This window comes from Primulina eburnea, unplaced genomic scaffold (assembly GCF_022965805.1).
Source record: "Primulina eburnea isolate SZY01 unplaced genomic scaffold, ASM2296580v1 ctg675, whole genome shotgun sequence".
Taxonomy (NCBI): Eukaryota; Viridiplantae; Streptophyta; class Magnoliopsida; order Lamiales; family Gesneriaceae; genus Primulina; species Primulina eburnea.
Window position 1 is genome coordinate 188,122 of NW_027331452.1, and position 27,137 is coordinate 215,258.

The following is a 27,137-nucleotide window of genomic DNA, read 5'->3' on the forward strand; positions in this document are numbered from 1 at the left end:
TTCTGTTCTGTATGTGAATAACCGCTTAGTAGTGCCAGATGTTTCAGATTTGAGACGACAGATTATGTCAGAGGCACACTGTAGTCGGTTCAGCATTCATCCTGGAGGCAGAAAGATGTACAATGACTTGAAGACGCAATTCTGGTGGAAGCAGATGAAGACAGATATTGCAGAATTTGTGTCTAGATGTCTGAATTGCCAACAGGTGAAGGCAGAGAGGAAGAAGCCCGGAGGTTTACTTCAGAGTTTGTCTGTTCCTGAATGGAAATGGGACCACATTTCCATGGACTTCGTTACGAAGTTACCTCGATCGTCCCGGGGCTATGATTCGATTTGGGTCATCATTGACAGATTGACCAAATCTGCCTGTTTCATTCCGTACAAGATGACCTATCGACACGATCAGATGGCAGAGTTGTATGTCAGAGAGGTCGTCAGATTTCATGGTGTGCCGAAGTCGATCGTATCAGACCGGGATCCACGATTTACTTCTCACTTCTGGCACAGCTTGCAGCAGGCTTTGGGTACGACTTTACACCTGAGCACTGCTTATCATCCCCAGACAGACGGACAGTCAGAGCGGACTATCCAGACTTTAGAAGATATGCTGAGAGCTGTAGTACTAGACTTTGGTAATAGTTGGCAGGATTCATTGCCGTTGTGTGAGTTTTCATACAACAACAGCTATCAGACAAGCATAGAGATGGCACCGTTCGAAGCTTTATACGGAAAGAAGTGTAGATCTCCGTTGTACTGGGATGATATCTCTGAGGTACCAGAGTTGGGGCCTGATATGATTCGTGAGATGACCGAAAAAGTGAAAATCATTCAGAAGAGAATGAAGACGGCACAGGATAGGCAAGCAAAGTACGCCAATATCAGACGCAGACCGTTAGTATTCGAACAGGGAGACAGAGTATTTTTGAAGATTTCACCTTTCAGAGGCGTGGTCAGATTTGGCAAGCGTGGGAAGTTGTCTCCTAGATACGTCGGTCCGTACGAGATCCTTGAGAAGATTGGCGATCGAGCTTACCGACTTGCTCTTCCTCCTTCACTGTCCGGTATACATGATGTTTTTCATGTATCGATGTTGCGCAGATACATGCCGGATGATTCTCATGTCATTCAACCTGAAGAAGCCGAGTTAGATCAGACTTTGAGCTATGTTGAGCGACCGATTCAGATTCTTGATCGGAAAGAGAAACAGCTCAGAACAAAGACTATTCCGCTTGTGAAGATCCAGTGGAATCGTCATGGCATCGAGGAAGCAACTTGGGAGACAGAGTCTGAGATGAAACAGAGGCATCCCGAGCTATTTGTATGATGTGAGTTTTCTTTCAGTTCTAATGTCATTTCTTCCTTTACTATGATTGATTAAGTTGTTTGCGAGTTCGAGGACGAACTCTTGTCTAAGAGGGGGAGAAATGTAAGGCTCGAGAATTGTCAATTGGCATTGATGTGAGACTTGAAACCATGAGAATGCATGACATATAGAGTGGAATTTTTGAAGCATGGCCGAAGCCACACCGCACCCGCGGTGTTAGAGATACAGCACCCGCGGTGCATTGAGAGGAAATTTAGGGAAATGTGCGAACAGACACCGCACCCGCGGTGCTAGCACGACCGCACCCGCGGTGTGAGACCGCACCCGCGGTCATGTAAGGACCGCACCCACGGTCTAGGTGCTGCAATGTTAGATTAATTCACCGTGAGCACAGCGCACCCGCGCTGTTAGTGTACCGCACCCGCGGTTATGCGTGGCTTATGAAGAATGAACCATGTGTTATAAACCATGCAATATAGATTATGTGTCACCAACTCCTTTTGCTCAGATGATTCAGCCGAGAGGGAACTTCAAGGAGGGAGCTTCCATTTCTTTTGATCTTAGAGTGGTGATTGTACGAGATTTAGCCATTCGATTTGTGTTCCGAGGTAAGATTTGTACTCCTTACATCGACGGCTACAAGGTGACGTAAGTTTTATGTAATTCCAACATGTTTTGAATTATAGATGTTGGAGAAATTGTAATATGTTAGTTATATTGTGTTCTTGAGGTATTGAGCATGGTATATTCATAACCGCATCAAGAAACGGATGTTATTTGCTACGATTGTTAGTTTCCAGCATGTATTACGTTAAAATGGTACAGATTTCAGCTTATGTATTGAGGTTGATGAGTTTATGAGTTGATTATGATTGAGAATGTTGAGATTGAGTTATCGGTATCGCGAGACTACGCCGTTACGCCGTTGAATTACATTGAAATCGATTACAGAATTGTACATTGAGATGTATATTGATAGAAAGTATATCTACATTGCCATTTCAGATTTGAAGTGACAGGTTTGACAATTGATTCGAGAGCTCGACAGACAGTGCGACAAGAAAGGTATAATTCATGTGGTCACGGGATTGCACAACTCGATTCAGATTTGATACGAGTTTCCCTAAATCACATACTAGATTGTTATTACATTGATTATGTAATGCCTTGTTTATCGATTTATATTCGAGTCCTGAGATAGGAGAGATTGGCAGACTTGCCAAAACTAGACGTTTCGGTGTATCGACGCATAGGAGCAGATTTGCTATATGTGTAGACCCTCGATACAGAGTTGACCGAAGTCTAGGAATAAGACGTACCGTTGCCCCGAGTGGTTGGGTAGGTGACAGACCGTCTTATTCACACCGGGATCCCTAGATTAGAAAAGAGTCGAGTCAAGATGTGAATTGTCGAATACAGATTTGTATTCTACTACATGTTTAGATGTATATTCATGTTACTTGATTTATGTTATGCATTGTACATGATTATGACATTGCATGCATCCATGTTTTATACTGGGATATGTTCTCACCGGAGTTATCCGGCTGTTGTCGTGTCTGTATGTGTGCATGGCAACAGGTGGGGCAGGATCGGGGTCACGAGCTAGATGAGAGATGATGATAGCGTGGAGATCTCGGGCATTGCAGATTACTAGTGTTTTCTTATGAAACTTGTACTACTTATGTTTGTATTGGAGATTCGAACACTAGTGTATGGTTGTACTAGACAGATATGTATGTACATTATGTTGTTTATTTCAGTTAACGATATGTTATGCTTTATCTATACATTTGAATTAATGTTAAAAGCAAATTTTTGACCCACATTTTCGAACAAAGATCCAATTAAATCCCAAAAGAATTGAGTTAGAGCCCGGGTCCCCACATTGGGGAGGAACTTGATATTTTTGAGCTTAGAATTTAAGTTACGAAGAATCCGGGTATCAGAATCAAAATCTGAACGCAGTATCATATTCCTCTTGACACGAGCTATACAAGGACGTAAGTCTTGTTACGTTTTGAGATGTTTTGAAAATATGATGTTGCTAGAATTGCATGTGATTCAGATATGGTGTATCTACTACCGTAGATATCGTATAATTGAAGTCAGATTAAAGAACAGACTATGTCTGTAATTGTTATGATTTTTGAAAGATAGTGACTGAGATTCTATATTAGAATTGTGTTAGTATTCAGAGTATGATTGTATTGACACCGGTTATGAGTTTCAGTCTTATATTTGTGATGTTCAGATTGACGGGGTTATTCAGATTGTATTGTTATGCCGTCGAAACATCAGTTGATTTAGATTGATCAGATTCAGATATGAGTTCGATTAGATTGTGATATCATTGATATGAATCAGATTGTACATTGTTCAGATATTGATCAGATTATGTACTGAGTTGAATATTGATCAGAACAGATTGTGTATTGAGTTATTTACTGATACAGTGTATTCGATATTGTCATTTCAGATTTGATATGGACAGAGTTGAATACAAGACTTCGTCTTCGTCAGACCAGGACGACAAAGGTATAATTCATGTGATATTCGGGAAGAAACAACTCAATCGAGATCATCCTTGAGTTGCCCAATAAATCACATACTATATTCTTGTTTATGTTTTATCTTATTATGCTTTGGGTACAGATCATGTTGCATTGCATTAAGATGATCATGCTTGTTTACAGATTTTGTATTCATGCATTTAAGATAGGACAGTTTGGAGATCAGCCAGACTGCTAGACGTTCGGCGATATCTCAGCTTAGGGGAAGATCACCGCCCCTTTGTAGATGTGGATACAGATCAGGCCGAAGTCTAGGAATAAGACGTACAGCACCTCGATTGGTAGGGTAGGTGACAGACAGTGACGTCTTATTCACACCGGGATCCCTAGAGTTATAGATCGAGTCAAGTCTAGACATGATTTGATTAGAACTGCATGCTTATATGGATGTGGCTCCTAGACCATGGGACCCATCATTACTGCTTTCAGTTGGGTTAGCATGTTTTATGATTAAGATTGTGTATATGCATGTTTATCTGAATTGAGTTGCATGCTTATTTGATTAATTTCATAGACTATGAAATAGATTGTTTCTATACATGATAGCGTGTTTTATAAATTAGATTGTTTCTATACATGGTTACCATGTTTTATACTGGGATTTATTCTCACCGAAGTTATCCGACTGTTGTCTTGTTTTGTATGTGTGCATGACAACAGGTGGGGCTGGATCAGGGTCGAGATGACGATGAGAGAAGACGAGTTAGCGTGGTGATTCCGGACTTGTAGTAGACTTGGTTTATTACTTGAATTTAGTATTTGAACCTTAGACTAGTTTGAATTAGAAGTGTGTTGTACAAGACTTGTATAATTATTATACTGATTTGTATAATAGATAGATGCCATTACCTTCCGCACTTTATTTTAAAAAGAAAAATTTTTAGACCCTGTTTTATCTTAATTGATAATTAAATCCCAAAAATGATTAATAAGACAGATCAGCGTCCGGGTCCCCACAAATGCTCTGACTATGATTCAATCAATCCAATAAAACATTTGAACTCTGAATAGCATTTAAAGCCGTCGTTTCACAATCTCATATTTTCTTTTGTATTCCCTTTTAACAATAGTGAGACATCAATTGTCTCCAATAGATAATCAATGAAATCAATACATAACAATGGATCAATGGGAGGGAATAACACTTTGAAACCTTTAAAACACAATACATATATCATCATGTGAGCAAAAAGGATGAAATTCCACTTACAAACCAATATAACACCTCAAACTTAGCTCTTGGTACACCACATACAACAATAATCCATAAATAACACCAATATCAACTCTAAATCCACAAATACAAGTCAAATATTCCATTAAACCAACAATAACAACACCCTATAACAACTCATCTCCAAAAACCATGATAGAATCGCACCAAAAACTTACCTAAGCTTCCTTATACCACGGAGAACGTCGATCTCTAGTCGAAAATCCAAACAAATCCAAGAATCAAAGGTAGGAAGCAATTGAAAATGGAGAAAACCCTTACAAATGGAGAGAAAAATCGGAAATGGAGGAAATAAGAGATAAGGTATGGCCAACAACTCCCAAAAAGCAACTTAAAAACTCGCCCATACTTACACCGCGGGTGCGACAACACAAGGACCGCGGGTGCGGTGCTTACACTGCCGCGGGTGCGGTGATGCCACGGCCTTCAAAATCCAAAATGATGAACAGTACACCGCGGGGGCACTCCTCTAAGAGCGCGGGTGCACTCTTGCTTCGGCAATGAACATTACTCAACCCACTAAAATCGAACCGAAACACTGAAACGAACAACCAACAACATCTAATACCTCAAGATAATAATAACCAATAATACTATGGCCCAAAACACAACTCTAAACATCTAATCACATAACCCAAATAACAAGTAAAGCTTAAACCGTACCGTACACCGGGCTCGGCTATTACACTACTTGTCATCCTCAAACGGATGGACAAACCGATATTGTAACTAGAACTTTGGGAACACTTTTGCGTGCTATTCTTTAAAAGAACTTGGATTGACATTTCTATGCACTTTATTTTGGGGTTGCCTAGGACTAAGAAGGGGAGGGATTCTATTTTTGGATTACTTTATGGCTAAACTTTGCTCAATATTGTTGTAATCTACTACTTGTCATCCTCAAACAGATGGACAAACCGAAGTTGTCAATAGAACTTTGGGAACACTTTTGCGTGCTATTCTTAAAAAGAACTTGGATTGACATTTCTATGCACTTTATTTGGATTGACATTTCTATGCACTTTATTTTGGGGTTGCCTAGGACTAAGAAGGGGAGGGATTCTATTTTTGGATTACTTTATGGGCTAAACTTTGCACAATATTGTTGTAATCTACTACTTGTCATCCTCAAACAGATGGACAAACTGAAGTTGTCAATAGAACTTTGGGAACACTTTTGCGTGCTATTCTTAAAAGAACTTGGATTGACATTTCCTATGCACTTTATTTTGGGGTTGCCTAGGACTAAGAAGGGGAGGGATTCTATTTTGGGATTACTTTATGGGCTAAACTTTACTCAATATTGTTGTAATCTACTACTTGTCATCCTCAAACAGATGGACAAACTGAAGTTGTCAATAGAACTTTGGGAACACTTTTGCGTGCTATTCTTAAAAGAACTTGGATTGACATTTCTATGCACTTTATTTTGGGGTTGCCTAGGACTAAGAAGGGGAGGGATTCTATTTTTGGATTACTTTATGGGCTAAACTTTGCTCAATATTGTTGTAATCTACTACTTGTCATCCTCAAACAGATGGACAAACCGAAGTTGTCAATAGAACTTTGGGAACACTTTTGCGTGCTATTCTTAAAAGAACTTGGATTGACATTTCTATGGACTTTATTTTGGGGTTGCCTAGGACTAAGAAGGGGAGGGATTCTATTTTTCGATTACTTTATGGGCTAAACTTTGCTCAATATTGTTGTAATCTACTACTTGTCATCCTCAAACAGATGGACAAACTGAAGTTGTCAATAGAACTTTGGGAACACTTTTGCGTGCTATTCTTAAAAGAACTTGGATTGACATTTCTATGGACTTTATTTTGGGGTTGCCTAGGACTAAGAAGGGGAGGGATTCTATTTTTGGATTACTTTATGGGCTAAACTTTGCTCAATATTGTTGTAATCTACTACTTGTCATCCTCAAACAGATGGACAAACCGAAGTTGTAAATAGAACTTTGGGAACACTTTTGCGTGTTATTCTTAAATAGAACTTGGATTGACATTTCTATGCACTTTATTTTGGGGTTGCCTAGGACTAAGAAGGGGAGGGATTCTATTTTTGGATTACTTTATGGGCTAAACTTTGCTCAATATTGTTGTAATCTCCTACTTGTCATCCTCAAACAGATGGACAAACTGAAGTTGTCAATAGAACTTTGGGAACACTTTTGCGTGCTATTCTTAAAAAGAACTTGGATTGACATTTCTATGCACTTTATTTTGGGGTTGCCTAGGACTAAGAAGGGGAGGGATTCTATTTTTGGATTACTTTATGGGCTAAACTTTGCTCAATATTGTTGTAATCTACTACTTGTCATCCTCAAACAGATGGACAAACTGAAGTTGTCAATAGAAATTTGGGAACACTTTTGCGTGCTATTCTTAAAAGAACTTTGGATTGACATTTCTATGCACTTTATTTTGGGGTTGCCAGGGACTAAGAAGGGGAGGGATTCTATTTTGGATTACTTTATGGGCTAAACTTTGCTCAATATTGTTGTAATCTACTACTTGTCATCTTCAAACAGATGGACAAACTGAGTTGTCAATAGAACTTTGGGAACACTTTTGCGTGCTATTCTTAAAAAGAACTTGGATTGACATTTCTATGCACTTTTTTTTGGGGTTGCCTAGGACTAAGAAGGGGAGGGATTCTATTTTTGGGATTACTTTATGGGCTAAACTTTGCTCAATATTGTTGTAATCTACTACTTGTCATCCTCAAACAGATGGACAAACTGAAGTTGTCAATAGAACTTTGGAAACACTTTTGCGTGCTATTCTTAAAAGAACTTGGATTGACATTTCTATGGACTTTATTTTGGGGTTGCCTAGGACTAAGAAGGGGAGGGATTCTATTTTTGGATTACTTTATGGGCTAAACTTTGCTCAATATTGTTGTAATCTCCTACTTGTCATCCTCAAACAGATGGACAAACTGAAGTTGTCAATAGAACTTTGGGAACACTTTTGCGTGCTATTCTTAAAAAGAACTTGGATTGACATTTCTATGCACTTTATTTTGGGGTTGCCTAGGACTAAGAAGGGGAGGGATTCTATTTTTGGATTACTTTATGGGCTAAACTTTGCTCAATATTGTTGTAATCTACTACTTGTCATCCTCAAACAGATGGACAAACTGAAGTTGTCAATAGAAATTTGGGAACACTTTTGCGTGCTATTCTTAAAAGAACTTTGGATTGACATTTCTATGCACTTTATTTTGGGGTTGCCTAGGACTAAGAAGGGGAGGGATTCTATTTTGGATTACTTTATGGGCTAAACTTTGCTCAATATTGTTGTAATCTACTACTTGTCATCTTCAAACAGATGGACAAACTGAGTTGTCAATAGAACTTTGGGAACACTTTTGCGTGCTATTCTTAAAAAGAACTTGGATTGACATTTCTATGCACTTTTTTTTGGGGTTGCCTAGGACTAAGAAGGGGAGGGATTCTATTTTTGGGATTACTTTATGGGCTAAACTTTGCTCAATATTGTTGTAATCTACTACTTGTCATCCTCAAACAGATGGACAAACTGAAGTTGTCAATAGAACTTTGGAAACACTTTTGCGTGCTATTCTTAAAAGAACTCGGATTGACATTTCTATAGACTTTATTTTGGGGTTGCCTAGGACTAAGAAGGGGAGGGATTCTATTTTTGGATTACTTTATGGGCTAAACTTTGCTCAATATTGTTGTAATCTACTACTTGTCATCCTCAAACAGATGGACAAACTGAAGTTGTCAATAGAACTTTGTGAACACTTTTTGCGTGCTATTCTTAAAAAGAACTTGGATTGACATTTCTATGCACTTTATTTTGGGGTTTCCTAGGACTAAGAAGGGGAGGGATTCTATTTTGGATTACTTTATGGGCTAAACTTTGCTCAATATTGTTGTAATCTACTACTTGTCATCTTCAAACAGATGGACAAACTGAGTTGTCAATAGAACTTTGGGAACACTTTTGCGTGCTATTCTTAAAAAGAACTTGGATTGACATTTCTATGCACTTTTTTTTGGGGTTGCCTAGGACTAAGAAGGGGAGGGATTCTATTTTTGGGATTACTTTATGGGCTAAACTTTGCTCAATATTGTTGTAATCTACTACTTGTCATCCTCAAACAGATGGACAAACTGAAGTTGTCAATAGAACTTTGGAAACACTTTTGCGTGCTATTCTTAAAAGAACTTGGATTGACATTTCTATGGACTTTATTTTGGGGTTGCCTAGGACTAAGAAGGGGAGGGATTCTATTTTTGGATTACTTTATGGGCTAAACTTTGCTCAATATTGTTGTAATCTCCTACTTGTCATCCTCAAACAGATGGACAAACTGAAGTTGTCAATAGAACTTTGGGAACACTTTTGCGTGCTATTCTTAAAAAGAACTTGGATTGACATTTCTATGCACTTTATTTTGGGGTTGCCTAGGACTAAGAAGGGGAGGGATTCTATTTTTGGATTACTTTATGGGCTAAACTTTGCTCAATATTGTTGTAATCTACTACTTGTCATCCTCAAACAGATGGACAAACTGAAGTTGTCAATAGAAATTTGGGAACACTTTTGCGTGCTATTCTTAAAAGAACTTTGGATTGACATTTCTATGCACTTTATTTGTGGGTTGCCTAGGACTAAGAAGGGGAGGGATTCTATTTTGGATTACTTTATGGGCTAAACTTTGCTCAATATTGTTGTAATCTACTACTTGTCATCTTCAAACAGATGGACAAACTGAGTTGTCAATAGAACTTTGGGAACACTTTTGCGTGCTATTCTTAAAAAGAACTTGGATTGACATTTCTATGCACTTTTTTTTGGGGTTGCCTAGGACTAAGAAGGGGAGGGATTCTATTTTTGGGATTACTTTATGGGCTAAACTTTGCTCAATATTGTTGTAATCTACTACTTGTCATCCTCAAACAGATGGACAAACTGAAGTTGTCAATAGAACTTTGGAAACACTTTTGCGTGCTATTCTTAAAAGAACTTGGATTGACATTTCTATGGACTTTATTTTGGGGTTGCCTAGGACTAAGAAGGGGAGGGATTCTATTTTTGGATTACTTTATGGGCTAAACTTTGCTCAATATTGTTGTAATCTACTACTTGTCATCCTCAAACAGATGGACAAACTGAAGTTGTCAATAGAACTTTGTGAACACTTTTTGCGTGCTATTCTTAAAAAGAACTTGGATTGACATTTCTATGCACTTTATTTTGGGGTTTCCTAGGACTAAGAAGGGGAGGGATTCTATTTTTGGATTACTTTATGGGCTAAACTTTGCTCAATATTGTTGTAATCTACTACTTGTCATCCTCAAACAGATGGACAAACTGAAGTTGTCAATAGAACTTTGGGAACACTTTTGCGTGGTATTCTTAAAAAGAACTTGGATTGACATTTCTATGCACTTTATTTTGGGGTTGCCTAGGACAAAGAAGGGGAGGGCTAATATTTTTGGATTACTTTATGGGCTAAACTTTGCTCAATATTGTTGTAATCTACTACTTGTCATCCTCAAACAGATGGACAAACTGAAGTTGTCAATAGAAATTTGGGAACTCTTTTGCGTGCTATTCTTAAAAGAACTTTGGATTGACATTTCTATGCACTTTATTTTGGGGTTGCCTAGGACTAAGAAGGGGAGGGATTCTATTTTTGAATTACTTTATGGGCTAAACTTTGCTCAATATTGTTGTAATCTACTACTTGTCATCTTGAAACAGATGGACAAACTGAAGTTGTCAATAGAACTTTGGGAACACTTTTGCGTGCTATTCTTAAAAAGAACTTGGATTGACATTTCTATGCACTTTATTTTGGGGTTGCCTAGGACTAAGAAGGGGAGGGATTCTATTTTTGGATTACTTTATGGGCTAAACTTTGCTCAATATTGTTGTAATCTACTACTTGTCATCCTCAAACAGATGGACAAACTGAAGTTTTCAATAGAACTTTGGGAACACTTTTGCGTGCTATTCTTAAAAGAACTTGGATTGACATTTCTATGGACTTTATTTTGGAGTTGCCTAGGACTAAGAAGGGGAGGGATTCTATTTTTGGATTACTTTATGGGCTAAACTTTGCTCAATATTGTTGTAATCTACTACTTGTCATCCTCAAACAGATGGACAAACTGAAGTTGTCAATAGAACTTTGGGAACACTTTTTGCGTGCTATTCTTAAAAAAACTTGGATTGACATTTCTTTGCACTTTATTTTTGGGTTGCCTAGGACTAAGAAGGGGAGGGATTCTATTTTTGGATTATTTTATGGGCTAAACTTTGCTCAATATTGTTGTAATCTACTACTTGTCATCCTCAAACAGATGGACAAACTGAAGTTGTCAATAGAACTTTGGGAACACTTTTGCATGCTATTCTTAAAAAGAACTTGGATTGACATTTCTATGCACTTTATTTTGGGGTTGCCTAGGACTAAGAAGGGGAGAGATTCTATTTTTGGATTACTTTATGGGCTAAAATTTGCTCAATATTGTTGTAATCTTCTACTTGTCATCCTCAAACAGATGGACAAACTGAAGTTGTCAATAGAAATTTGGGAACACTTTTGCGTGCTATTCTTAAAAGAACTTGGATTGACATTTCTATGGATTTTATTTTGGGGTTGCCTAGGACTAAGAAGGGGAGGGATTCTATTTTTGGATTACTTTATGGGCTAAACTTTGCTCAATATTGTTGTAATCTACTACTTGTCATCCTCAAACAGATGGACAAACTGAAGTTGTCAATAGAACTTTGGGAACACTTTTGCGTGCTATTCTTAAAAAAAACTTGGATTGACATTTCTATGCACTTTATTTTGGGGTTGCCTAGGACTAAGAAGGGGAGGGATTCTATTTTTGGATTACTTTATGGGCTAAACTTTGCTCAATATTGTTGTAATTGTAACGTCCGAAAAATCAGTCCACGTAAACCACATGCATGCAAAAATATTTTAATTGCTTAATTGTTTTATTTAATTGCTTTTAAATGCTAGCATGATGTTTATTATATGATTAAATATAGGATTGCATGATTAAATGATTATGTGACATGTTTTCATAAAATTAAAGATTTTGCACGAATATTTGATAATAGGTAGGGGAAAGAAGACCGGAGACGACCAAGACAAGAATATGTATTTTTATTTAAATAGTGGCAAGGCTTCCTAATATAATTAAAAATGATTTAATTTTCCTAAAAATATTGGAGTTCGAATTTATTTTACGAGTTGAGCTCGATTTTTGCCGGGAAGCCGGTTTTGGGCAAACAAGGAGTTTTAAAAGATCAAAAATATTATTTTGAGAAAATTTATTTTATAAACTTTTATTATTTAATTAATTAAGTGTTATTGGGCTCAATTTAATGATTTAAAGAAGGCCCAATTACCCTTAATCATACAAGCCCAAACCAAAGCCCATTTAACTTGTTAATTAATTATAAATATGCTACCTAGGTCCTTGAAACCTAATTTTTCACCTACACCAGCCGTGAAACACACACCACACACACAATTCAGATTTTCGAAATTTAGGAGGAAAGAAAAGCTTGTGTTCTTCGTCGTCCGGTCGTCCAACGTCGCACCCTCGCCGAAGATCGAATAATCGAGCGTTATAAACGCAAAGGCACGTTTCCTAAACTCTTTTAACATCATACAAATCATAATATGTGGAGCTAAGACTGCAGTCGACCAAAGGATAGAAGCTAGTCACTTTCAAGGATCAAACTTCACCCAAAATGATATATGATTAAAAGCTTATGATAAAAATGATTTCTATGATATATGATTTATGATGATGATTAAAGCTATTATTAAATGATTTTTTTAAGGATTTATTAATGCTTAAAGTTATTTTAAAATAATTTCACTATTTATGATTTAATTATGCTCAAATGATTTTTAATGGTTTATTTATGTTCAAAATATTATTTTAAATAAAAATATGATTTTTAAAGGTATGTGTATGTATATATATTATTTGTTATCCATGTTTAGAACGTGTTGAGTCTTTAGACTCACTAGGTTTGTATGATGCAGGATTTTATGATTTTGGAGGCGGTGACGATTGAGTCGATCGAGTGCAGCAGTACACACCCGAGGGCCTTTATGTTTCCGCACTATCTAGATAGATTTATGATATAAAGATTTTGATAATGATTTTTATTAGAGATATTTTTATGCTTTATTTTTATTGTTAGCCGATGAGTTAGGATTTTAATTCATGCTCTTGAGATTTAAATTGATAAATTATTATGATTCATGATTATGTTAAATTATTTTATTCAGTAATTTAGAATTTATGATTTAAGATTATAAAAGACAAAAAAAAAAATCGAGGTCGTTTCAGTTGGTATCAGAGCCAGGTTTTCCCAAAAGGGTTGTGTACTGTCACTTCGAGAAGCTCAAGAAATCACGCCTCAAATATGTGAGTTTTTACTGCTTTATATTTTATATGCTTAAAATTCTTTTAAATGTTTATATGATACATGTAAGTTACATGTTGCATGTAAAAAAAAAAAAAAAAAAAAAAAAAAAATTAATGCTTGTTGGTTACGTGGTTTGGACGACGTATACAGAGATGCCTCCTAGAAGGAATGTGCTTAGGACTGATGAGGGTAGACAGGAGGAGGATATCCCACAGCCTCCACCTGGTCAGGATGCTAGTGCCCGTGTACTAGCCGGTATGGCCCATTTCTTTGAGCAACACGTAGGGAATGGAGCAATGGGTAGACCGGAGCCAGTATATGAGCGTTTCAGGAGGATGCACCCCGATGAGTTCCATGGCACTACTGATCCATTTATGGCTGAGGGATGGATTAGATCATTAGAGGTAATATTTCGTTATATGGACATGGCGGACGCCGATCGCGTTCGATGTACTATCTACCTGTTGAAAGGCGACGCTTCCTTATGGTGGGAGGGAGCGGAGCGAGGAGTGAATATGGCGACTTTGACTTGGGAAGGATTCAAGAGAGTGTTCTATGACAAGTACTTCACATCCGATGTTCGTTCTAGGCTTAAGAGAGAGTTTATGAGTCTCCGTCAGGGGGATTGGACTGTTGCCGAGTTTGTGCAGAAGTTTGATAGGGGCTGTCACTTTATGCCCTTGATTGCCAATGATCCTGCTGAAAAATTACGACATTTTCTAGATGGTTTGAGGCCGACTATCCGACGCGATGTGACACTTGTCGATCCTGCTGATTATACTACCGCCGTTGCCAGGGCTCTTAGAGCCGAGCAGTCATTGAAGGATATCGATTGGGAGATGCAGCGAAAGAGGAACCGTGCTCAGCAAGCTAATCAGAGTAATAAGAAGCCTCATACGGGACCTTCTAAGCAACCAGAACCACCAAAACCACAAGGACAACCACCTAAAGGAAATGTTCTGAAAGCTGATGAAAAACCACTTTGCAAGGAGTGCAATCGTCCACATTATGGCAAGTGCATGTGGGGCACCTTCAAGTGCTTCAAGTGCGGGGAGTTGGGACACAAGGCTGCGGATTGCACCAAGCCTAGGCAACCCATGACCGGAAGAGTCTATGTGATGCAAGCTACAGAAGATGAGACAGAGTCGACACTACACTGATTTCGAGGTAACCTAGCTGTTTAACATTTTTCTATGCTCTTCTTGCATGAAATGTTAAATTGGGTGATGGGATTTGATTGGGATATTGAAGAACTTAGAGGAAAATAGGATGCATGCGCTACTTGAGCTAGATTTAGGAGTCGACATTGAGAATTTTTGGGTTAGAATTGCAATTTTCAAGATTTTGAGGACTGAATTGAAAAGTAAGATTTAAGCTAGAGGTTAAGTTTGAGGTGGATGAAGGAATCTAAACTTTTCAATCATCAAGTCAAGGAAAATTTCGAGGTCGAAATTCTAATTAAGGGGGGGAGAATTGTAACGTCCGAAAAATCAGTCCACGTAAACCACATGCATGCAAAAATATTTTAATTGCTTAATTGTTTTATTTAATTGCTTTTAAATGCTAGCATGATGTTTATTATATGATTAAATATAGGATTGCATGATTAAATGATTATGTGACATGTTTTCATAAAATTAAAGATTTTGCACGAATATTCGATAATAGGTAGGGGAAAGAAGACCGGAGACGACCAAGACAAGAATATGTATTTTTATTTAAATAGTGGCAAGGCTTCCTAATATGATAAAAATTGATTTAATTTTCCTAAAAATATTGGAGTTCGAATTTATTTTACGAGTTGAGCTCGATTTTTGCCGGGAAGCCGGTTTTGGGCAAACAAGGAGTTTTAAAAGATCAAAAATATTATTTTGAGAAAATTATTTTATAAACTTTTATTATTTAATTAATTAAGTGTTATTGGGCTCAATTTAATGATTTAAAGAAGGCCCAATTACCCTTAATCATACAAGCCCAAACCAAAGCCCATTTAACTTGTTAATTAATTATAAATATGCTACCTAGGTCCTTGAAACCTAATTTTTCACCTACACCAGCCGTGAAACACACACCACACACACAATTCAGATTTTCGAAATTTAGGAGGAAAGAAAAGCTTGTGTTCTTCGTCGTCCGGTCGTCCAACGTCGCACCCTCGCCGAAGATCGAATAATCGAGCGTTATAAACGCAAAGGCACGTTTCCTAAACTCTTTTAACATCATACAAATCATAATATGTGGAGCTAAGACTGCAGTCGACCAAAGGATAAAAGCTAGTCACTTTCAAGGATCAAACTTCACCCAAAATGATATATGATTAAAAGCTTATGATAAAAATGATTTCTATGATATATGATTTATGATGATGATTAAAGCTATTATTAAATGATTTTTTTAAGGATTTATTAATGCTTAAAGTTATTTTAAAATAATTTCACTATTTATGATTTAGTTATGCTCAAATGATTTTTAATGGTTTATTTATGTTCAAAATATTATTTTAAATAAAAATATGATTTTTAAAGGTATGTGTATGTATATATATTATTTGTTATCCATGTTTAGAACGTGTTGAGTCTTTAGACTCACTAGGTTTGTATGATGCAGGATTTTATGATTTTGGAGGCGGTGACGATTGAGTCGATCGAGTGCAGCAGTACACACCCGAGGACCTTTATGTTTCCGCACTATCTAGATAGATTTATGATATAAAGATTTTGATAATGATTTTTATTAGAGATATTTTTATGCTTTATTTTTATTGTTAGCCGATGAGTTAGGATTTTAATTCATGCTCTTGAGATTTAAATTGATAAATTATTATGATTCATGATTATGTTAAATTATTTTATTCAGTAATTTAGAATTTATGATTTAAGATTATAAAAGACAAAAAAAAAATCGAGGTCGTTTCAGTAATCTACTACTTGTCATCCTCAAACAGATGGACAAACTGAAGTTGTCAATAGAACTTTGGGAACACTTTTGCGTGCTATTCTTAAAAAGAACTTGGATTGACATTTCTATGCACTTTATTTTGGGGTTGCCTAGGACTAAGAAGGGGAGGGATTCTATTTTTGGATTACTTTATGGGCTAAACTTTGCTCAATATTGTTGTAATCTACTACTTGTCATCTTCAAACAGATGGACAAACTGAAGTTGTCAATAGAACTTTTGGAACACTTTTGCGTGCTATTCTTAAAAAGAACTTGGATTGACATTTCTATGCACTTTATTTTGGGGTTGCCTAGGACTAAGAAGGGGAGGGATTCTATTTTTGGATTACTTTATGGGCTAAACTTTACTCAATATTGTTGTAATCTACTACTTGTCATCCTCAAACAGATGGACAAACTGAAGTTGTCAATAGAACTTTTGGAACACTTTTGCGTGCTATTCTTAAAAGAACTTGGATTGACATTTCTATGCACTTTATTTTTGGGTTGCCTAGGACTAAGAAGGGGAGGGATTCTATTTTTGGATTACTTTATGGGCTAAACTTTGCTCAATATTGTAAGGCTCGAGAATTATCAGCTGTTATGGATGTGAGATTCACAAATTTGAAAATGCATGACATTTAAATCAGAATTGTGATTTTGGTCGAAGCCACACCGCACCCGCGGTGTTAGAGATACAGCACCCGCGGTGCATTGAGAGGAAATTAGTGAAATTATGCGAACAGACACCGCACCCGCGGTGTTAGCAAGACCGCACCCGCGGTGTGAGACCGCACCCGCGGTCTAAGAATTCCAGAAAATAATATTGCTGCCGAGAGCACAGCGCACCCGCACTCTTGAGTCACCGTACCCGCGGTCTGCATGCGAGATTGCCACCTTTGATTTTCGTAGTGACACATGGCAGGTATATATATATATGTGGTGTGCTGAATCTGCATTTCTCATTTTCCCAGAACAAGGACCGAGAGCTCCTTAGCTTTTACAATTTCATTAAGGATTCCAATCAAGATTGTGCAAGATCTAGCCTTCCAAATTGTAATCCGAGTTGAGATTCGAACTCCTTGCTTTATTTGCTATTCAAGGATGTAAGTTTCGATTATTTTCAGCATGGTTCGAAATCTGTGTATTGGGGAAATTATGATTTTGTTAGAAATATGTGTTCTTGGTATACCGAGCATCGTATATTTGTTATCAGAATGATTTTCGGACACCGTATACGAGCCTTGCGAATTTCCAGCATGTATATCGATATTGATTGGAAGAATTGAGCATGTTATATTGTGTTTTGATGAGTATATTATGAAGATTATGAGTTGTGGCTATTGTATATATTGTTTTGTTGAGATTGAGTTGACCGGTACCGAGAATTACACCGTTACGCCGTCAAATTGTATTGAAACCGATTTCAGCTATGTTTATTGAGTTGTTTGAGATGTATATTGATAGAGTGCACCTCGACTATGCCATTTCAGATTTGTGTTGGCTATTGTGAACTCGAGACTTCGACGACGACACCTACGATTCGGCAAGAAAGGTATAATTCATGTGGTCACGGGATTGCACAACTCGATTCAGATTTGATACGAGTTTCCCTAAATCACATACTAGATTGTTATTACATTGATTATGTAATGTCTTGTTTATTGATTTATATTCGAGTCCTGAGATAGGAGATATTGGCAGATTTGCCAAAACTAGACGTTTCGGTGTATCGTCGCATAGGAGCAGATTTGCTATATGTGTGACCCTCGATACAGAGTTGACCGAAGTCTAGGAATAAGACGTATCGTTGCCCCGAGTGGTTGGGTAGGTGACAGACCGTCTTATTCACACCGGGATCCCTAGATTAGAAACGAGTCGAGTCAAGATTTAAATGTTGAATACAGATTTGTATTCTTCTACATGTTTAGATTTACATTCATGTTACTTGTTATATGCTATGCATTTTTATATGATTATTACATTGCATGTATCCATGTTTTATACTGGGATATGTTCTCACCGGAGTTATCCGGCTGTTGTCGTGTCTGTATGTGTGCATGGCAACAGGTGGGGCAGGATCAGGGTCACGACGAGGACGAGAGAGTTGATAGCGTGGTGATGCCGGGTGTAGCAGCAGATTACTAGTAGTTTCTGTTTAGATCTTAACTACTTGTATTTGAGATTCGAACTTTAGTGTATGGTTGTACTAGACAGACATGTATGTACATGATGTTGTTTATTTCCGTTAACGACATGTTATGCTTTATCTATACATTTGAATTAATGTTAAAAGCAAAATTTTGACCCACATTTTCGAACAAAGATCCAATTAAATCCCAAAATAATTGAGTTAGAGCCCAGGTCCTCACAACAGGTGGTATCAGAGCAGTAGGTTTCTGTAGATTGAGATAGAATAGAATGAGCGGGGTAGATCGAGTCATCTTCCTTGCTTTTGCGATGCTAGCATGCTTTATTGCTTTCCCTATTACATGTTGTTGTATTATCTGAATTGATTTACAGCATTTCAAGCCTGAATCAGAACCGATTCTCGATCAAAGGTATATGATCAGAGGAGGGCTGAGACAGATGATATTGATTATGTACTAATCAGTTTGATGATCAGATTTATGCCGCCTATACGTATACCACAGCCAGAGCAGGGTAGTACATCTGGTGCACAGATGGATGTTACCGCTACACCGATGGAAACTTTATTGAAGAGATTTCAGTCCTTCCATCCTCCTACCCTGAAGGGCACAGAGAGTGCAGTAGAGTGCGAGAGCTGGCTTGATGATATCGAGATGTTGTTCGAGTCCTTGGCTTACACTGACGAGCGACGTGTGAAACTGATAGGGCATCAGATGCAAGAGGTCGCAAAGGGCTGGTGGTTGACGACGAAGAGAGCCTTGGAGCACCGAGGCATTGATATCACGTGGAAAGTTTTCAAAGATGAGTTCTATCAGCATTTCTTTCCCGTCTCGTACCGAAAAGACAAGGGAGCTGAATTCGCGAATCTGAGACAGGGACAGTGGAACATCGAGGAGTATGTCGCTAAATTTTCTGCATTGCTATGATTTGCACCGCATGTGGCCGGGAACGACGAGGCAGTGGCCGATTTGTTCATCAACGGGTTGAACCCAGATGTTTTTACTTTGGTGAACACGGGACGGCCTAATACTTTTTCAGAGGCACTGAACCGAGCAAAGGGAGCAGAGGCTGGCTTGATAAGGCAGCGAGGAGCTTCCTACGGTGTTCAGGGGCAGAGACTGTCACAGTCCACGACCGTACAGTTTCCACCACCTCCTCCTCGTTTTGACAGCGGAGCTAGTGGTAGTGGCAAGAAGGAATTTCTGAAGGCTAAGGGCAAACAGTTTAAGAAATCTGGGAGTAGTTCATTGAGTTCGAGTGGATCTCGACAGAGAGGTCAGGGGTCAGATTATAGTGGCGCATATTGTGGTTCATGCGGTGGGCGACATGCCACGGAGCAGTGTCAAGGAGTTCTGGGACGCTGCAACATCTGCAGACAGCAGGGGCATTTCGCCAAAGTGTGCCCACAGAGGAGTTCTCAGCGATTCCAGAGTGCAGGATCGTCTGCTGCAGTGCCACAGATGGAGAGACAGGCATCTTCTGTACACTCTTTTCAGCCACCCTCTACACAGACCCAGCAGAGACCAGGAGGTAGTCAGACCGTGAGTCAGCCTCCCAGACAGCAGGCACGTGTTTTTGCCCTGACAGGGGAGCAGGCGCAGGAGGCGCCAGATGACGTCATTGCAGGTAACTGTTTTCTTTGCGGTTATCCTGCATATGTGTTGATTGACACAGGTGCATCGCATACATTCATCTCTGATCATTTTGCATTGAGACATGCATTACCTGTTGAGTCGATGTCTACAGTAGTGTCTATAGTTTCTCCGTTGGGGAGTGGTTTGATCTCCGTGACTACTGTTAGACACTGTATGCTTCAGTTTGAGGGGCATGAGTTTGATCTTGATTGTGTAGTACTTGGCTTAGCTGATTTTGATTGTATAGTTGGTATAGACATGTTGACCAAGTACAGGGCCACGGTAGATTGTTTCCACAAGATTGTCAGATTCAGACCCGAAATGACAGACGAGTGGAAATTCTACGGCAAGGGTTCCAGATCTCGGATTCCCTTAGTATCTGCTCTGACCATGAGTAGATTGCTTCAGAGAGGAGCAGAGGGCTTTCTCGTATATTCAGTAGATCTACTGAAGTCGAGCCCAGCATTGGCAGATCTGCCAGTGGTTTGCGAGTTTGCAGATGTTTTTCCTGATGAGATTCCAGGGTTGCCTCCGGTTCGAGAGGTTGATTTCAGCATAGATCTTATGCCCGGTTCTGTTCCTATTTCGAGAGCTCCGTATAGGATGGCGCCGATAGAGCTGAAAGAGTTGAAAGCACAGTTGGAGGATCTTCTGTCCAAGGGATATATCAGAACCAGTGTATCTCATTGGGGTGCTCCGGTGCTTTTCGTCAGAAAGAAAGATGGCTCGATGCGATTGTGTATTGATTACAGGCAGTTGAACAAGGCAACAGTGAAGAACAAGTATCCTTTGCCTCGCATCGACGACTTGTTTGATCAGCTACAGGGATCTTCTGTATATTCGAAGATCGATTTGAGATCCGGGTATCATCAGCTCCGAGTTAGAGATGTTGATATACCGAAGACTGCATTCCGAACCAGGTATGGACATTACGAGTTTGTTGTTATGCCTTTTGGCTTGACGAATGCACCTGCGGTGTTTATGAGTTTGATGAACCGCATTTTTCAGAGATATTTAGATGATTTTGTGATTGTATTCATCGATGATATTTTGGTGTATTCGAAGAGTTTGACTGAGCATGCAGATCATCTGAGGATTGTATTGAAGACCTTGAGAAAAGAACAGTTATACGCCAAATTGTCCAAGTGCGAATTTTGGTTGAGACAGGTAGTATTTTTAGGGCATATTATATCTGGAGATGGTATTGCGGTAGATCCGAGTAAAGTTGAGGCTGTGATCAGTTGGCTGAGACCGACTTCTGTGCCAGAGATACGCAGTTTCATGGGTCTAGCCGGGTATTATCGACGTTTTATTCGAGACTTCTCCAGTATAGCGAAGCCTATCACTCAGTTGACACAGAAGAATATGCCATTTGTGTGGTCTGAAGATTGTGAAGCCAGTTTTGTAGAGTTGAAGAAGAGGCTGACTAGTGCGCCTGTCTTGACGATTCCTTCAGGTACAGGTGAGTTCGTTGTATATTGTGACGCATCTCACAGAGGACTAGGATGTGTTCTTATGCAGCGAGGGCACGTGATAGCGTACGCCTCTAGACAGCTGAAGCCGCACGAGACCCGTTATCCGATTCATGACCTTGAATTGGCGGCGATTGTCTTTGCACTCAAGATCTGGCGTCATTATCTGTATGGCGAGAAATTCGAGATCTATTCTGATCATAAGAGCTTGAAGTATCTCTTTTCTCAGTCAGAGTTGAATATGAGGCAGCGACGATGGCTTGATCTGCTGAAAGATTTTGATTGCGAGATCAAGTACCATCCAGGGAAGTCAAATGCAGCGGCAGACGCCTTGAGTCGAAAGGTATGTGCTCTTTCCTTATCGACTGTAGGTGTATCGAATTTAGTAGAAGATTGTTGCTTGTCTGGATTGAAATTTGATACAGAGAGTAGACCGTTGCGACTTGCTGCGATTCAGATTGAGCCAGATCTGATTTTGAGGGTCAAAGAAGCACAAAGAACTGATCCGAGCGTTCAGAGATCGATTGATATGGTCAGAGCTGGACATATCTCAGAATATCAGGTCAGAAATTCTGTTTTGTATGTGAATAACCGTCTCGTGGTGCCAAGTGTTTCAGATTTGAAACGACAGATCATGTCAGAGGCACACTGTAGTCGGTTCAGCATTCATCCTGGTGGCAGGAAGATGTACAATGACTTGAAGACGCAATTCTGGTGGAAGCAGATGAAGACAGATATTGCAGAATTTGTGTCTAGATGTCTGAATTGCCAACAGGTGAAGGCAGAGCGGAAGAAGCCCGGAGGTTTACTTCAGAGTTTGTCTGTTCCTGAATGGAAATGGGATCACATTTCCATGGATTTCGTGATGAAGTTACCTCGATCATCCCGGGGCTGTGATTCGATTTGGGTCATCATTGATAGATTGACCAAATCTGCCTGTTTCATTCCGTACAGAATGACCTATCAACACGATCAGATGGCAGAGTTGTATGTCAGAGAGGTCGTCAGATTGCACGGTGTGCTGAAGTCGATCGTATCAGACCGTGATCCACGATTTACTTCTCACTTCTGGCACAGTTTGCAGCAGGCTTTGGGTACGACTTTACACCTAAGCACTGCTTATCATCCCCAGACAGATGGACTGTCAGAGCGGACTATCCAGACTTTAGAGGACATGCTGAGAGTTGTAGTACTAGACTTTGGTACTAGTTGGCAAGATTCATTGCCGTTGTGTGAGTTTTCATACAACAACAGCTATCAGACTAGCATTGAGATGGCACCATTCGAAGCTTTATACGGAAAGAAGTGCAGATCTCCATTGTACTGGGATGATATCTCTGAGGTACCAGAGTTGGGGCCTGATATGATTCGTGAGATGACCGAGAAAGTGAAGATCATTCAAAAGAGAATGAAGACAGCACAAGATAGGCAAGCGAAATACGCCAATATCGGACGCAGACCATTAGTGTTTGACCAGGGAGACAGAGTATTTTTGAAGATTTCACCTTTCAGAGGCGTTGTCAGATTTGGCAAGCGTGGGAAATTGTCCCCTAGATACGTCGGTCCGTACGAGATCCTTGAGAAGATTGGCGATCGAGCTTACAGACTTGCTCTTCCTCCTTCATTATCTGGTATACATGACGTTTTTCATGTATCGATGCTTCGCAGATATATGCCAGATGAGTCTCATGTCATTCAGCCTGACGAAGCCGAGTTAGATCAGACTTTGAGCTACGTCGAGCAACCGATACAGATTTTGGATCGGAAGGAAAAGAAGCTTAGAACCAAGACCATTCAGCTTGTGAAGGTTCAGTGGAGTCGTCATGGTATCGAGGAAGCAACTTGGGAGACGGAGTCTGAGATGAGACAGAGGCATCCCGAGCTATTCTTATGATGTGAGTCTTTCTTCCCGTTTTGACTTTTCAATTTTGTATACACTTGCATGATTACTTGCTTATGAGTTCGAGGACGAACTCTGGTCTAAGAGGGGGAGAAATGTAAGGCTCGAGAATTATCAGCTGTTATGGATGTGAGATTCACAAATTTGAAAATGCATGACATTTAAATCAGAATTGTGAGGTTTTGGTCGAAGCCACACCGCACCCGCGGTGTTAGAGATACAGCACCCGCGGTGCATTGAGAGGAAATTAGTGAAATTATGCGAACAGACACCGCACCCGCGGTGTTAGCAAGACCGCACCCGCGGTGTGAGACCGCACCCACGGCCATGTAAGGACCGCACCCGCGGTCTAAGAATTCCAGAAAATAATATTGCTGCCGAGAGCACAGCGCACCCGCACTCTTGAGTCACCGTACCCGCGGTCTGCATGCGAGATTGCCACCTTTGATTTTCGTAGTGACACATGGCAGGTATATATATATATGTGGTGTGTTGAATCTGCATTTCTCATTTTCCCAGAACAAGGACCGAGAGCTCCTTAGCTTTTACAATTTCATTAAGGATTCCAATCAAGATTGTGCAAGATCTAGCCTTCCAAATTGTAATCCGAGTTGAGATTCGAACTCCTTGCTTTATTTGCTATTCAAGGATGTAAGTTTCGATTATTTTCAGCATGGTTCGAAATCTGTGTATTGGGGAAATTATGATTTTGTTAGAAATATGTGTTCTTGGTATACCAAGCATCGTATATTTGTTATCGGAATGATTTTCGGACACCGTATACGAGCCTTGCGAATTTCCAGCATGTATATCGATATTGATTGGAAGAATTGAGCATGTTATATTGTGTTTTGATGAGTATATTATGAAGATTATGAGTTGTGGCTATTGTATATATTGTTTTGTTGAGATTGAGTTGACCGGTACCGAGAATTACACCGTTACGCCGTCAAATTGTATTGAAACCGATTTCAGCTATGTTTATTGAGTTGTTTGAGATGTATATTGATAGAGTGCACCTCGACTATGCCATTTCAGATTTGTGTTGGCTATTGTGAACTCGAGACTTCGACGACGACACCTACGATTCGGCAAGAAAGGTATAATTCATGTGGTCACGGGATTGCACAACTCGATTTTCAGATTTGATACGAGTTTCCCTAAATCACATACTAGATTGTTATTACATTGATTATGTAATGTCTTGTTTATTGATTTATATTCGAGTCCTGAGATAGGTGATATTGGCAGATTTGCCAAAACTAGACGTTTCGGTGTATCGTCGCATAGGAGCAGATTTGCTATATGTGTAGACCCTCGATACAGAGTTGACCGAAGTCTAGGAATAAGACGTACCGTTGCCCCGAGTGGTTGGGTAGGTGACAGACCGTCTTATTCACACCGGGATCCCTAGATTAGAAACGAGTCGAGTCAAGATTTAAATGTTGAATACAGATTTGTATTCTTCTACATGTTTAGATTTACATTCATGTTACTTGTTATATGCTATGCATTTGTATATGATTATTACATTGCATGCATCCATGTTTTATACTGGGATATGTTCTCACCGGAGTTATCCGGCTGTTGTCGTGTCTATATGTGTGCATGGCAACAGGTGGGGCAGGATCAGGGTCACGACGAGGACGAGAGAGTTGATAGCGTGGTGATGCCAGGTGTAGCAGCAGATTACTAGTAGTTTCTGTTTAGATCTTAACTACTTGTATTTGAGATTCGAACTTTAGTGTATGGTTGTACTAGACAGACATGTATGTACATGATGTTGTTTATTTCCGTTAACGACATGTTATGCTTTATCTATACATTTGAATTAATGTTAAAAGCAAAATTTTGACCCACATTTTCGAACAAAGATCCAATTAAATCCCAAAAGAATTGAGTTAGAGCCCGAGTCCCCACAAATATTGTTGTAATCTACTACTTGTCATCCTCAAACAGATGGACAAACTGAAGTTGTCAATACAACTTTTGGAACACTTTTGCGTGCTATTCTTAAAAGAACTTAGATTGACGTTTCTATGGATTTTATTTTGGGGTTGCCTAGGACTAAGAATGGGAGAGATTCTATTTTTGGATTACTTTATGGGCTAAACTTTGCTCAATATTATTGTAATCTAATACTTGTCATCCTCAAACAGATGGACAAACTGAAGTTGTCAATAGAACTTTGGGAACACTTTTGCGTGCTATTCTTAAAAGAAATTGGATTGACATTTCTATGCACTTTATTTTGGGGTTGCCTAGGACTAAGAAGGGGAGGGATTCTATTTTTGGATTACTTTATGGGCTAAACTTGTTAGAGTAGGTGTCCGTCGAGCCAAGTGTTGGCCGAGTGTTCACAATGAAACTCTATGTATAAGCAATCTTTATTTTAATAATACTTGAAATTATGGCACATCTTTATCTGTATACCCATGCTAGTTGCATAGATAAAGCCCTTGAATATACAAATAGTAGAAAGAATATGAGATGCTCATATGATGAGTATCATGAAACTCATATTTGTAATACTGTATATTCTAAACGGTTCCTAGTCGATTCAGCCGCCACTAAGAAGGATATAGGCCGCTAGAGTTCGAGACTAGTATCTGCGATGTGAGTACCATGTTTCATTGGTAGGGGACATTGTGATGTCCGAACATGCAGATAGGTTCTCCTTGTAGAGTGCACTGAACAACCCTCCATAAAAGGACTTTCCAAGTGGTTCTCACATATCGAGTGGAAATATCCTAGTTTATGGTTGTACAGAATTAGTCCTTATGACCCGGGACAACATTGAGACTCTATGTTCTAGAATTACACTTTGACTTGTTTACCGACTCTTATGGGGTCATCAGGTGGCAAGGTTGGGTGTTCTGTCGAAACACATAGGAGTCGATGCATTGTAGTCGGGGATTCACCGCTTACCTTCGGGTATGGATATCCTATGTGTTATCATGTGTATGTAGGTTGAAATCTCTGATCAGAGTATGGTGGTAATTATGAAAGGGTTTCATAGATTACACCATCGATGCAACTACGACATGACACATAGTATCGATTCATTGACAACTCTCGATAAAACAATGGTTGTCGAATCGATCGGGATATATGAGTTGAAGGGACCGTACTGTACGCTAACCATAATTGAATGGTTCTTGCAGGCACTATCATGTGATACCTAGGGAATCACGTAAGCGATGCTGCTAGGCGTTTAACGTGATTGGTTGGGTACTATCAGACTTGAGTTCTGACGTTCTTACTATCAAGGAGTTGATAAGTAAGAATGGGGCAATTGGGGTATGCTCGTATAAAGACATGTTTAGTCCGAATCACATGGAGATGTGAACCCACGGCTAGTTGTATCAATGAACCATTGAGGGCCACACAAGTATTGGCTTTGTAAACCCCGATGAGAAGTAAAATAGTTCAATGTGTTGAACGGCTTATAAATGTGTT

At 39.2% G+C, this 27,137-nt stretch overlaps 1 protein-coding gene across 1 annotated transcript; it reads left to right on the forward strand.

The window, feature by feature from the left end:
* Nucleotides 1–13,736: 13,736 nt before the first annotated feature.
* Nucleotides 13,737–14,744, forward strand: LOC140821655 (uncharacterized). Its single transcript, XM_073182189.1, has one exon. The coding sequence runs from the start codon at nucleotides 13,737–13,739 to the stop codon at nucleotides 14,742–14,744; it is 1,008 nt and encodes a 335-aa protein (XP_073038290.1).
* Nucleotides 14,745–27,137: the final 12,393 nt, after the last annotated feature.

Bases quoted from the DNA above. Each gene is read 5' to 3' on its own strand.
- LOC140821655 (XM_073182189.1), top strand. From the start codon at position 13,737: ATGCCTCCTAGAAGGAATGTGCTTAGGACTGATGAGGGTAGACAGGAG.